Source organism: Leuresthes tenuis, unplaced genomic scaffold (genome assembly GCF_036924035.1).
Source record: "Leuresthes tenuis unplaced genomic scaffold, fLeuTen1.0.hap1 SCAF_14, whole genome shotgun sequence".
NCBI lineage: Eukaryota > Metazoa > Chordata > Actinopteri > Atheriniformes > Atherinopsidae > Leuresthes > Leuresthes tenuis.
In genome coordinates, this window is record NW_027325368.1 from 13,336,692 (window position 1) to 13,351,495 (window position 14,804).

General features: G+C 40.9%; 3 protein-coding genes across 3 annotated transcripts; all 3 read right to left on the reverse strand.

The window, feature by feature from the left end:
- Positions 1-241: 241 nt before the first annotated feature.
- On the reverse strand, positions 242-2,583 carry foxc1a (forkhead box C1a). Its single transcript, XM_072364291.1, has one exon. The coding sequence runs from the start codon at positions 2,270-2,272 to the stop codon at positions 854-856; it is 1,419 nt and encodes a 472-aa protein (XP_072220392.1). The 5' UTR covers positions 2,273-2,583; the 3' UTR covers positions 242-853.
- Positions 2,584-7,766: 5,183 nt separating this feature from the next.
- LOC140268659 (forkhead box protein F2-like) lies at positions 7,767-10,747 on the reverse strand. Its single transcript, XM_072363604.1, has 2 exons — positions 9,455-10,747; positions 7,767-8,194 (listed from the first exon to the last, which is right to left on the reverse strand). The coding sequence occupies exons 1-2, from the start codon at positions 10,419-10,421 to the stop codon at positions 8,019-8,021; spliced, it is 1,143 nt and encodes a 380-aa protein (XP_072219705.1). The 5' UTR covers positions 10,422-10,747; the 3' UTR covers positions 7,767-8,018.
- A 1,343-nt stretch (positions 10,748-12,090) lies between these two features.
- On the reverse strand, positions 12,091-13,235 carry foxq1a (forkhead box Q1a). The gene has a single exon (XM_072364148.1). It carries the CDS (start codon positions 13,070-13,072, stop codon positions 12,272-12,274), a length of 801 nt encoding a protein of 266 aa, XP_072220249.1. The 5' UTR covers positions 13,073-13,235; the 3' UTR covers positions 12,091-12,271.
- Between the last annotated feature and the right edge of the window lie 1,569 nt (positions 13,236-14,804).

Genomic DNA, 14,804 nt, shown 5'->3' on the forward strand with positions numbered 1-14,804 from the left:
ATTAAAACCTAGAAATAGACATGTCTATTCTGGATATCCTCTGCGCATATCCAGAGGTGCTTGTGTGAATTTGTCTTCTATTAGAATGTAAAAAGAGAAAATCCAAGGCTGTTTGACTTTTATGCATTTGTAAATATCAACAGAAAACTGTTGTCAAAATAGACGCTCCTCCTGCCAAAAAAATAATCATAATTTGATAAACTCACATTATTAAATAAATAAATCTAAGGTAGAAGGGTCTGATTGATAATGAGGCATACAGCTAACACACATAACTGACATGGACTGCACTGAAGGTACAACGAGTGTAAAATATTACTCGCCAGTTCTGAAGTCTGAAGAAATGAGGCGTAACTTTAACTCACATAAAATGACAATTTATTAAACAAACAAACAAATCCTTCAGAATACTTTTCAACAAATGAAGAATCTTTAGAATAGTACGTCGATATACACGTTCCTTTTTTTTTTCTTAACTTTCATAATGGAACAATTGTTTGGACAATTAAGGCAATTCGATTTAGAAACAATTTTGGGTGTTTGGTCCATAATATCCGGCTACAGTTGAGAAATAAATTACTATATGCAGTTTACACGTCCAAGAAAAAGTGACACATCTTTAGCATATCACAGAAAGCAACAAAAGCAAAAGGAGACTTACGTGCTATTTGCAGTAACACTGTTCTTTAGAAAAACCAAGATCAAGTCTTTTCTGTTTTTGTTTTTCGTCTGATATTAGTCCATGTGGTGTGGACAAGTAAAGGGGGGAGGGGTGGGGGGGATTTTAATGACAGAGTTCAAACACCGTGGGGAAAAGATTGAGCTGTTTTTTGTTGTTTTTTTTCTCTTTTGGTCAGAACTTGCTGCAGTCATATACGAAAGCTCCCGAAGTGCGATAGATGGATTGGCTTGGTGGGAATGACATCTGACAGCTGTTATTCCCATTCACCGGTGAGTTATTCAAGCCAATTCTTTGGGATTCAAACATCTCTCGGACTGAATGGAAGTTCTGCTGCTGAGTTGGGTAAGTTGCGCCCAGATGCCCCAGGTCTCCGGCCTGATTGAGGTACCATGAGGCCAGCCTCCCTTGGTGGGGATGGTGGCCCTCCTGCCCAGAGTTTAGATTAGCGTGGGTCAAGGAGGATGAGGTGGTTGTGACTGAGTAATCTGGCAAAGTTTCGTCCACGGTGGTGCTTGGTGCCAAGTGGCTAGATCTGTCCCCAGCGTAAAGGCTCATGGCTTGCATGTTACAATGATAGGTTGCATTGGAGGTAGTGGAGATGGAGTTTTGGTTACAGGGTGAACTATAGACAGATGTCTGATTTGGAGAATAGTTTAAGGACAAAGACGGTGTTATACCTGTCCTGCTGGAGGCGGTGAGGCTGGAGCTGAGCTCGGTGCCTCCCTGTGGAGATCCCCGAAGGGAGGTCATGATGTTGTCTACGCTGAAGCCTTGCGTCGAGGCCTGGCCATGGTGCTGGTGGTGATCGGAGTTGTCCATGCCGATGGACCTGCTGGAAGGGATGCTGTGAGGGCTCCCGCTGGACATGCTGCTGCTGTCTGGGCTCTCGATTTTGGGAACGGTGTTTAGGGAGGGAGAGTCGGCCTGCGGCGGCGTGACTGTTCCGTTCTCAGTCTTAATATCCTGGATCCTCACAGGCTGGGGGCCCTGCACTGTCTGCTCCTGCTCCCGGCCCTGCTGTCTCGGCGGCACGTCCTTTTGGAGCCGCTCTTCTTTCTCTTTCAGCGCGTCCTTCTTTTTGAACCGCCGTCTCCTTCTCAAGAAGCTCCCGTTTTCAAACATGTTGTAAGAGTCCGGGTCCAAGGTCCAGTAGCTGCCCTTACCGGGTTTCTTATCATCACGGGGCACCTTGACAAAACACTCATTCAGAGACAGATTGTGTCTGATGCTGTTCTGCCAGCCCTGCTTGTTGTCTCGGTAAAATGGAAACCTCTCCATGATAAACTGGTAAATCCCATTTAGGGTCACCTTCTTGTCAGGCGAGTTCTGGATAGCCATAGTGATGAGCGCAATGTAGCTATAGGGAGGTTTCACCATATCCTTGGGCTGAGGTTGGGGGGTGTAAGGTCCATACGCCCGGGCCATGCTGGCAGGGTACTGGTCATGAGCCGCGTGAGAGTACATGTTCATAGGTGCTGGCATCCCCGTGTATCCCCCGCCGGCTGCGGCCCGATAGTAGCTTGGGTCGCTGCTGATGTACGGCACGACGCCCAGTGAGTTCGGGCTGGAGACGGAGTAGCGAGCCTGCATGTCTTCACTTTGATCCGGTGAAAGTAGAAATCCAAAATACACAGAGAGTGAGCTCCACTTCTCCCTCCTCTAAAGACTGAGGTGCGCAAATCACAGTTCCTCGATGCTGACTTAAACAGAAAAAATGAAGGAAAAGTATTCACCGCGATGCAGTCTGCTGTGTTTAAGCTGTCCCCATCCTTGAGACCATATGAAACGCACAGTGAAAAAGTTCTGAACTTTGGACATCCGTCACCATACAGGACTTTTGCGCAGTTAAATTCTTTCGTCCTTTTGGCTGCCAGAGAAGCTCCGCCCCTAAAAGCCCACGGGTCGTCCAATGGGAAGTCAGGCCGTGCATAGAGAGCTGAGAGCTGCTGACCACACTCAGGGCTTTCAGGGAAAAAAATGTAGAGGAGGTGTCGGTAACTCCCAGCCCACTCCTGCCAAAACCTTCAGACGTGACAGATCAACTCACATGTACGCAGAGATGGATGCGTATCCCTGCACCCTGCATCCCCTGTTAGATATGTTTTGTTTTGTTTTTTAAGGAAAATAGCAAAGTGAGACTTTCCAAATTAAAAAATTTAAAAACTGTAAAATGGATATAACAACATCAAATAATTACATTAGAAAAATATAATTCATGCATATGAAGTTTCAGTGGACATTGGTCTTGACAATAAGAACATTATTTGTCATTTATTGTGTATACAAACACCAGTAAACCAAACCAAACGTGAGCTTAAACGTCTTCAAAGTGTAGCTGAAAAACTCAACACCAGCGGCGGATCAGTGGGAGATCAGAGCAGAGAAGGACCTCGCATCATTTGCAGCTAGCGGTGAAGTGCGATCTCATTACAGTGGGAAATAAAGATTATTTGCGGTGTGAGAGTTTATTCAAAAGGAGCATCTTAAAGACATGCAGGGAACCAAATGGGGTCAGCATAACACCCAGGTTACGGATTTACACGAACAAAACAAAAAATGTTTGAAAATCCCTTGAGTTGGGATGTCTGATCCAGAGGAGTAACTGACTTTTTATGTATGTTTGTTAGTTATCTTTTACACAGATAAGCCTTTCATCGGTTTTGACATTTAACAATCTACCGAAGAGTTTCTGAGTTGTTGTTTTTTTTTGTTGAATCACTTTACCAAATTGTATGAAATGAGATTGAAAGAGGGTTGAGGAGGGTAAATCAGGAAAATATGAGTTTTTTTTTTCTTCATAAACCTATCCTGAAGGTCTTTACGTCGTCCTGCTGTCAAGAGCGATGGCGCATGAAATTGTTAATGATCATTGTGAGACAAAGTTACAGTCCCTATATCGCTGTAATCCTCCGCAGATCGTCTTAATTAAGTGTCCGTGCATTGGCCTGCAGTGCTCCGCCGGTTTCTCCTTACATGGACCGGGGCATGAACTTTTTCCACCGCCCTGGGCTGTTTACACAATTCACGACGGGCCTTTTACTTAATACCACGGTCTGCCCACCCAGTCTTCTCCTCATTATTTCTATTCGCCACTAAGGCGCAGTGAAAAGTATGACTTGGTGTGTGCACGGTGTGAAATGAATGCACAAAACAACAGACGCAATATACATGGATGCTGGCTTTTCTTTTAACACTGACATTCAAAATAATCATGATAGCTTTATTAATTAAATAAATCTTCTGTTGTCAGGCATCACCTGTCCAAATATTGAAAATGATTTGGTATGAAATTTGACAACAATCAGACCCATTTTATTTTTATACTTTATACTTATTTTTTTCCTTTTTCCCTTTTTTGCTTCCCTTTTTCTCAAAAACAACGACCAAGATCGCAACATATAACCGCACAAAATAGATTCAACTTGTTGTTTTTTAAGCGTAATGCCGCTCTGTGAGCCTGATATCAAGTCTGACAGAAGTTTGACAAAATTAACCTTTTATCAAATAAGATTTTAAGCTTATATGATGGTATTCCAACGCAAAAAGCAAGTACTGTGCCCTAAAATAGAAAATAAATTCACATTCCTGACATTGTTCACGTCGTCTTGAAAGAAACGAGGAGAAAGGACATTAGAGCCCATTCAAGGTTTACCATCATAATCATGAACTTGGCTCTCTCTAGTGGTCAGAAGGGGCATAGTAGTACAATTTCTCAGAAAAAGGCACCTTCTTTTCAAAATGTTCATATAATGTGTAGAACTCAATTGGATTTAATTTCTTGACCCCACTGAATTCCTCCACATTTGGTTGCACGTTTCCAGAGAAAAAGTTACATGTAGTCTCCAAAACAAAATAACTGACTTTTATTTATTTATTGTGGTTAAGGCGCCCAAAAAATTGTGTCAGAATTTCTTTTGTCCTTTATTTCCTACACTGCAGCAGTGTAAATCCCGCACCAAGAGTCATAACTACATAAACTGCAGTTGAATCGATACAAAGCCTTGCAGAACATTTATTAGAGGTTGCTGCCATCTCATGGCTCACCTCAGTATTACAGCCCTGAACTGATGAGAGGAGAGAAGCAGGCACTTTCAGATGGCAAAACAATCTGATTTTGAAAAGCATTGTTCGAAATGCGGAATATGATGGATTAGGCCCCGGCACGTATGGAATAAGATGCGGTCCTATCAAATAATCCGTGATGCCAAGTTATCCCAGCCAGTCATCACAAACATTTTATCTGTGGTATCTTTCCACTGCAAAGTTTGCACTCAAATAATCCACATAGGTGCATCAGTATGACAACAATATTTGACTGACCTTCAGTAAGACAAAATGTTTCATGTGCAGCAATCCTCCGTATGTGTGAGAGCAAACAGACTGTGGGGAATTCAGTGTGGTAACCTTTGCATCATGAAGGAAAACAGGTACTATAAATCATATTTGCGTCTCCCTTTTTTCTTTCTTTTTTTGTTTTCAAAATTTCAATATTATATGATTTAGTAAGAGAGTTTGGGCTGTCTGGCATGGGAGGACCCTCATTTCATCTGTCTGCTCTGTGGTCCTTCTTGGTCTCTTTTCACGTCTCTCTTCAGTCACCCTCCCCCTGAATACGGCAGAATAGTCAAAATCCTCCGACATACAGTTGTCAAAATTTGAAAATAAATCTGGTTAAAATCTGGTTTATTTAACACTGCAGCTCATTTCTTTTTCGAGGTGCCATGGCTTCACATTCCCGTGATTTTGTCATGGAATTTACATAGTTAATTGTAAAGTAATATAAATTCCCAGTCATAATACTTAATATAACTGTTGTCAAAAGCAATAATTACAATAAAGTTTGCTAAATACAGTGTTGTTGCTTTTTTTTTTTTTTTTTTAATTCGGGGTCTTTTTTAGGCGGCTGATGACTATTTCAGTTAGTCTTTATGTTGTACATTACAATGAATATTTTAATAATTCTAAACACAGATTACATGTGTAAACACTTCATGCTGAAAATATTTTAGGGCCACTGGAAGAGTTTCGGAGTACAAAACAGAAAGCAAAGAAAAGAAAAAAAAGAACAAATAGAATTTAAGGACAGCTATTCTGCAATCTACAACTTCTTTTAGTTCTTCAGGAGCAAAATCTGTAATGATGACAGTGAAAAAATAGTCACACAAGAAAATAACAGTCAATGAATGACAGCACTTTGAGGACAAATATGTTGCAGACTGGCAGAAAAAGCATGCCTCGTTTTTGTATGTATCTGCCGGTGTTCTTCGCTGTATGTGAAGACTTTTTGGCTGCGATTCCAACATGAAATCAACCTCCGCATTTCTAAATCTTCATTTAATTTTTTTCCATCTTGACAAGTCACAAACGTACACATATCTAAATATTTCCAAAAATTACACCAAAAATCTATTAAGTTGAAGATTAGACACAGTGAGCTGAGTAGCATCTTGAAATTCTGCAATTTTTCCGTGTCAGAGCTGTATTAAAGGTAGTTACTATTTAACGTCAGTGTACAGCTGATGTTATTACTCGACATCAGCTGCAAAAGAACACATTTCTGGCCGAGCACAAAATATTTCTCAATTTAAAATAAATGACGGCGGCTGCGAAGGTTCAAATTAGTAGAAGTCATTGTTGGATGAAGGATGAACTGTCTTGACAGATTTAATTTACAGAAGTCAGTGTGAAGGGATTTAATGACAGTTCATCACCAGCGGTTCTACTGAACTCTAGTTTGCGTAACATCTGAGATCTTTGCTCTCTTGATACAGTGTAACACATGAAATGTGATATTTATGTCATATTCATATCTTTCGAGTCAATTTGACACTTCTTCTGTGCGGCGTCATAAACTCTGATTTGCTAATTATTTGAATGATTTAGCTATTTAATCACAATCTATTTAATTTTTGCTATTTAATCTACAATGTGCTTTTCAGCACCATGGACAGCAAATGCATTGATAATGTATCGGTCAGTGGAACAGACTCACGTGACTTTGCTTTCTGGAAAATATAACATTTGAATGACAAGACTGCAACAACAATCACGTGAATAGAGATAGTTATAAGTATCTATTAGCAACGGGGTATGTAACTTTAAAGTTTTAATATCCATCGGAAGTGAATTTATGCAGCATATTACCGCGTGTATCTGGTAGCCCCAATGAAAAAATAGACCTCAGATTTTACATTATTAATCGAACAGCTTGTGAGGGAAAGTCTGGTTTTAAGTTTAGTTCAAAACGGCATGGAGCTCAAATTAGAGGAGTTAAATTCTAACTTACAGGCTGTGCGTGCTTATGTCTGTAATCGACAGACGTGAACATCCACTTTGACAGAATACACCAACTTGTGTGTATACCATGTTCTGACATGACTGCATTACCATCAGGCAAGACTGCACGATAATCAAATCCGAGTTCTGCTTGACCCGTTTAAACTTTTAATCACCACCAGATGGCAGTGCAAGTCAAACCAACACAGAGGTGGGATGAAGGGTTGAATCTCAGTGACCGCTGCACAACTTCAATGTGGACTGAGCAGAATGAACAGATTCACAAAGGACTAAAGTATTTACGGTCATTTTTGTTCGTAATTTAAAATGTGTGATTAGAGTAAAAACAAAACCATATAATGTAGTCATTCATTTTTAAACTGGAATACGTTTCCAGGGAGAACCTAGGAGCTGAGTGTTGATCCAGTTGAACACCGGTGGAATTACCTGATGATGCTCACGAAAATGCCAATGTCGATTTTACATCTAAAAGATACAATGCATTTTTGCTACAATTCGGAGAAATTATCATTCAGCCCGACATTTTAATGCTATAGTATTGTGTCAATTCGTCCACACACTGCAGTGTTAAAAAAAGAAATCCCATAAATCGGATTTCGTGTCATTTTGTGGCTACAACCACCATATCATTTTCTGTGTGTGACAACGAAAAGGGAAGAAAACGTGAGAAACGAAGAGAGATGCAGAGCATGTTTAAAGTGATATTTGTTTAAGTTTGAATAAGAAACAGAAACATTTATTCTTTAAGACATCAAACACATGGCCCTTTAGAAAAAAAAGATCAGCATGGAACTCAAGAAATCTAATTTGAAGTGCATGAGTATACAGATTCACCAATATGTTCAAATACTGTTCATCAGTTTGCGTTAGATCAGTGATAATGAAAATGTGAAGTGCCACAAGTCCCTACATCAGCACCTTTATTCGCAGATTAATTCTTTACAATGACAAAGTTCGTCCCTGCCTCATGAGGAGAGAGTTTTATAAATCCTCTGGACAGTTAGAATGAAATGGAAAGTGATGCGTTAGCTTCCTCACGTCACATTACGCATGGCTTTACGTCCTGATAGACGCTTTGGTGGTGCGGGTGAAGCTGATGATAATAAGATCCCCCGGTGCTGGGATGGAGAGAAGAGATTCCATTTAGGTTTAAAACGAACTCCTTCCTGTCACGCACAGGAGCAGCTGAGTGGCTGGTATATCGAGACAATCCCACTGTAAACAAACAGGGCACAAAGGGTCATCATCTCATTAGTTGATCTGTAGCTGCATTATTTTTCAATATTTTTCCTCTCCTTTTTTTCATTAGTTTACATTAGATAGTTTACATTAGATATCATAATTGCTGTTTTTGCCCACTATACATACTTTATATAGAATGTAGGAATTACACCAAACCATTTTATAAATAGAAATGAATATTTGAAGATGCTTTTGTAGATTAACCTCTAACATTTTTGAAAATTTGTTTGGCAACATGTTGCAAATCTTTTGACTTAATGAAGAGACATTAAACAAGTTCAGCACAATCGAATTTAAATAAAGTCCAATTATAGCTAATCCAGTTCAATCCGGTCAATTAGAGGAAAAGAACATGTGTTGGTGGAATAGAATCAACAGAATAATAAAAAGACCATTAACCATTTGAAGCTTATTATATGACATTTTAAATCAATTTTGTCATACAATGATACTGATTTGTTTAATTTGCGTATTATTAAAAAATAAATAGAAATATGAACAGTAAATATTAAGAACAATATCTAAGCAACAATGTAATAAGAGTAAGATGTACATAGCCCCGATACAGATGTTTCTCATTCTAAAGGCCCAAAAGAACCTGCGTTGCAATTAATAAAACTAACGTTTAATTTCCGTTCTTAAGAGCGTGTTTGTATGTTTAATGCCACTTTCACAGCTATTTGCTTGTGTTATAATTCATGTGTGTATTTCACAGCAAACAGACAAAGGATGTCTCTGTACAGAAGCAATAAATTGTAGAAATGTTCAATTCAGCAGCAGGTTTCTTGTGGCACAAAAACTGTTAATCATTCGTATAACATTTCAAGCAAAATTGTTTTGTTTTGTATATTTCACTCACTTAAGCTATTAATAATTTAGTATTTTTTTTGTCTCAGGTTATTTTTAGTTTAACTTGGCTTGCACAGAGTAGACATTTTTAATATTCTATTGACACACATTTTGGATCGCCTACTTTTCTGCTCATTTAGTGCAAATTGATCAATTAAATTTAATCATGAGTAACATTTGTATGGTCTTTGCTCATCTATATCTATGTATGGTCTATATATATAACCTCTGATCGCATATTAAATATGTGGGCCTATTTTACCCAAAGGGAAGTAACCTCTTTTTTTCGCAGATCAGTGGGGCTTTAAGACTGAAAAGAGGAAAACCCGTGATGCAATTCGACAAATATAGAGAACTCTAAGTTTTACTATACTGATATTCTACCTGGAATGTCAGAGGAATCTCGTGCATTATGGTGCAGATAGCCCTGATCCAGAGAGTAAGATGACACTCCCGTGTGCACAGCAGAGGAGCCAGGACTGCTTGATGCCAGAGACTGCTGTTTGATGTATGACGATACCCCAGGTGCACTCCAGTGTGGGGCTGCATTTGCATACGGAGACTGACAGTCCAAGGTTGCTGCCATCGCTGGAGAGGACTGTAGTGGGCTGCTGCTGTTGTCCGGACAAAAGTCTGCGTTAGAGGCCGCCTGACATGCGGCCATGTAGGATGAACTGGGGCTTGATGACATATGTGGAACGTGATGTCCTCCTCCGAGTCCCTCGAACCCACCTGGAATTGTATTACCCATCAAGTCCAAGTTGTAGCCGTTATGACATGATAAAGAGCTTGAAGGTGATTGGAAATCAAAGCTTTGCGGCAGCATGGACGCGCCAAACCCGATACTATTCATCATCCTGTACATTGGTTTCAAAGCTTGGCATTTCCTGCGGAAACCTCGGGGTCTGCGACGAAAGGAGCCCTCCTCGAACATAAACTCACTACCTGGGTCGATGGTCCAGTAATGTCCTTTGCCAGGCCTACCCAGACCTTTGGGTAGTTTTATAAAGCACTCGTTCAGAGATAGGTTGTGTCTGACAGAATTTTTCCATCCCTGGTATGTTCCCCTGAAGAAGGGGAATCGGGCCTGTAGGAACTGATATATCTCGCTTAGAGTCAGTCTCTTAGTCGGTGAGCTTTGTATCGCCATCACGATCAGGGCAATGTAGGAGTAAGGGGGCTTCTCAGGGCGCCTCAAGCCTGAATTTCCCTTTTTCCCTTTAGCTGCATCGCGAGCGCTCTCCATCACTGCCTGTGCGCTTAGCACAGCTGCACTCAAAGCACCGGCAGCTGGACAGGAGCGCATGGACTGAGAGGGATCCAATTGTTGCTGGGGAGTCTCGGTCGTCATGTTTGCGCTTCTTTTCGGATTTCAGCACCGCAGGCTCTCAAAAGTTCTCTTTTCATGTATCGTTAAGGGTTTCCTCATGCAGCATTTTAAAGTTTAGTGTCACTCAGCGAGCCTCTGCAAGGATAACCGTGACAACTAAAAAACGCCATCCGCTGTTCTTCTTCACTCTCTCCGTCCATTGCTGGCAATAATCCCAGAAAAGAGGGAAGATAAAGCTCCTCGACTTTGCTTGCACATAACCACCCGGCCAAACACAACTCGACCACCTATCAGTCCTCAAATCTCTCTCTGCCCTTGCACCCCCCTCCCCCAAATCCCTCCAAGAAATCGCCAGGAACTGCTCCCTCCCCATCTGGCCAAGATCCAGACTAGCAGCCGGACGCAGCGCAGTGGAGTAAGACAAATATCCTCCCACGACTCCCTTTCCTAAACACCTCTGTCCACATTTGACAGCCAATACATGGCACCAATATGACAAAACGTAAACAATTCAATGTAAGAGTTAGATCGAATCACAATGATCGAACTTATGTGTACTTCAGCAACGATGCCAGCTTGCTTTGGGTCCATTACAGGGTCCCGAGACTGATTTGTTTGGGATCTGCTCGTGGTTAGTGTTCTGACATGAGAGGAAGCATGCTTTTTCCATCAGAGCGTGCCAACATACCACACACAGCGTGCAAGTGTCAGTTTACCTCACAGAGCCTGGATTACATCCCCGGAGAACTCAATATATCAGAGAACTTAGAAAAAGTCTTGAGGAGCGATTTGGGGAAAATATAAATAAATCTTTAAAAAAATCATCGCTATACGACGGGAAGATTAATGGCCGTGCTTAAGACACCAAATCATTTCCCATCATCAGGACAGTTAAAAGCACAATCTACTAAACAACAAGATCTCGCTTGCAAACCCTTCCAGAACGCAGAGCTACTTTAAAGGTAATGTACTTTCAAGCCTCAGGAGAATGAGTCAACTTGGAGGACCCTTTCTATTGTGGCATGAAGTTAATTTCGTTCATGATGCAATATATGCGTGAACCGTATCCTGCGCAGGTGTGGTGACAGAAGAGATAGACATTCCCAGACAGAAAGTATAAATACTGGATGCTTCTATCCTACGGCAGTGCTGAAAACTAGATATTTTTTCCTGCGCTTTTTTATTCTTTTCCAGAAAGTGGAAAGAAAATATTGTTCTTCTTATTTTTCTTACAATTGTTTCATAATATAATGAGATGAGGCTTCATTATCTCCAAGCTTGTAAAGTATTACTTGAATTCATGGCCCATAGAAGGTAACTGAGGCCTCTGGTATGATCTAATTCTCCCAGCTGGAGTCACGTGCACAATAGCGGACAAACAGAACAGTATTGGTATCTAACAAGTTGCTGGTGCCACCTATTCGGCTCCACAACACCTATTATGACTGAAATTCAAGTTATGATGCAGCAATGGCAAACACACTGGCCTATCACTAAGAGTTACTTATCATTTTATTGAAAAGCTTTTGGAAAATATGTAGAGGAAAAACAATAAAAAATTATTTAGACTTGTTTGTTGAACATTTATTCAGTAACATTTGCAACACAGTCGTCATTAGAACATTAAATAAACCCTGGAGATGCTTTGGAGGGAAACAAACAGAGATACAAAAAATAAACTTCCACCAAACATCCCTTCCACCAAAATAATGTACAATTTAAGTTAGAGTCCCAACATAAACTTAAAGTCGCTTCTGTCTTTTGTGTTTGTTCTGCTTCCTCCTCTGCATCAATAATCAGTGCACAATGATGATTTTAATCATCACACAGAAATAGAGTTGGTTTTTTTCCACCTTCTACTGTATGACTGTCTATGAAATGAGCCCAGCGCCGTAGACGTTTGACACACAGGGATCCAAGTGCCAGGACGCATTAACTTGTGGAAATGAGGCAGGTGTATTTGAATGGTGGATCATAAGTTCATTGTAGCCTGGCCAGGGAAAGGCAGGGAAATGAGGGAAATGTCCTTTGTTTAAGTCCTTCTTGAACGGCTTGCTGAGGATGCTGTCTATAGCAAATGAGCTGGTAAACTTGGGACACGGGTCAGCGTTGGTGGCTGGAGCGGACTGGTCGTTGCTTCGTTCCTTCTCTGTATGCTCAGACACCTCGATCTCCCGACTGGATTTTTTGTCAATGCGCTTTCTTCTGCGCCGAAACACACCGCCTGCGAAGGTGTACTCGCTCTGGGGATTGAGCATCCAGTAATTGTCTTTTCCCCAAGGTCTAGATGGGTCCCGAAGCACTTTGAGAAAACAGTCATTTAGAGACAGGTTATGTCGTACGGAGTTCCTCCAGCCGGTGTAGCTGCCCCTGAAGAAAGGAAATTTCTTCATCAGATAGTCGTTTATTTCCGCCAAAGTCAGACGTCCAGAGGAAGAATCCCGAATGGCCATGGCGATGAGAGCGATATATGAGAGCGGGGGCTTGGGTCTCCGTGTGTAAGGTTTGGACTTGCTGCTCCCACACGGGGTAACAGGTGCAGGGCTGTGGGCCACGTAGTCTCCATCCGACCCGAGCTCCTCTTCTGCGGAGATAGGAGACCTCCCTGCATCACTGGACATCTCGAAGTGTTTCATGTCATACTGACTTCTACACAACACTTCCAGCTTCATCCTTACTGTGATGCTGAGCAGCCCGGTCGAGTCTTTAAAAAAGAAAAATAGTGTAAAGCCCTGCGTGCGTCAAGACGCGTACTACCTTGTACCGTTTCCAAAGAGGCGTGTCTATGTTAACATACCTGCCAAAGCACTGAAGCTCGACTCACCTATGCCGCGTGTGAGCAGCAGTTTATAACCGGCTCACCTTAGGACCAACCCTAAGAGGCGGGGCTAGATGATTTCGAAATATATCGAACGTCAGATGGCATCTTTATTATGAAACGATGACTGTCTTTAATAAAAACAACAGGTATCCTTAAAAAATCCATAAAAAAACCTTATCAAAGAGTCATTATAACAATATATAGTATCAAGCGATTATAAAAGAGGACATTCTCTCACTTTCTCATTCAGTGTTTCATCTGTCTCACCTGTGAAATTTGATCTGTCAGACAACCTGGTTTCCTTTCACCTGAGACAACAAGGTGGCGTATGTCTCCAGTTTAAGTAAGGTGCAATGTCAGAGGGGAACTTCACCTCTTATTTTCAAGAAACATTATTCCTGCCAGAGTTACACTTTGTTTTTGAGTGAAGTGAATCTTTTTGAATGCTCATTATGTTCTGAAACAATATATTAGTTTTCCAGGTTGGAGTGTACAATGCCAGCAGTATTTAGACATACAGGTGCCCTGAAGATCTTTAACATCAAAACTCTCTGTGCAGGGAAAAAGCTCTCATGTCGGAGCCAACTTAACAGCCAAACAAGAAACCAGTGTTATTCTTTTTATCTTTGTTTCACAAATAGTGTGGCCTGTCCTTCATGTTGCTCTGTACCCAGATAGTGGTTTCACCTAAAACAAATTAAACTTCTTGATATTAATTTTCATTCTGAATGAGCTGCCTTGGGGTTTTGGAAGACTTAAGCAGAGAGGGAACCAGTTGTGATTCCAGGGAAGTGGTTGCACTATTATGACAGTGAGCCCAACAGGTGAATTAACCCTTTGAAATCCGAAGTCTAATGACAGCTAATATCAGTGTTTTCATTCTCATATATTAAATCTCCCCATGCTAGTTCCCCACATTCATCTTGGAGTTGTTGAGCTCAACCTGTCTTTGTTTGTCAGTCTCACTGTATTTCTTGCAGATCAAATGCAAATGCAGATTTTCATAGTTGTGATGCAACAACAAAGGGTTAACTGAAAAAAAAACAAAATACTGAAAAACCTGCTGACCAGTTTTGACTCATACTAATGAAACTAACTTCTTAGGCAGATATCATATTGCAACAAGTCCTACAACTAAAATGATATCATGGGTAATTTGTTCCTACCTTTCAATACAACCATAATATTGTCCCTAAAAGCAGTAGAAGGGAAATATGAGTCATATGACTACCCACATTAAAGAAAATATCTTTTGTCTGAGGAGCAACAGAGACCTTATAAGAAGGAAGGTGTGTGTGTGAGATGTGAGATTGAGACCAGCATAAGTTCCATCATTAACACAACAAAACTTTTCTAAAACAATTTTTTTCCACTTCGTGGCCGGATTTAGTTAATAATATGACTTGGACAGGGTTAGAATGAGATCATGGTTATGGCTGAAATACATTTTACAACATGTCCACCTTCATGAATGCCATTTTACTGGTTGCCTTGGTTTCACGTAAACACAACAAATTCTGGCAAAAATCTGTCACTACCTGACTGACTTTAGACATATGCTAAGGAAAGTCAAGAGCTGAAAC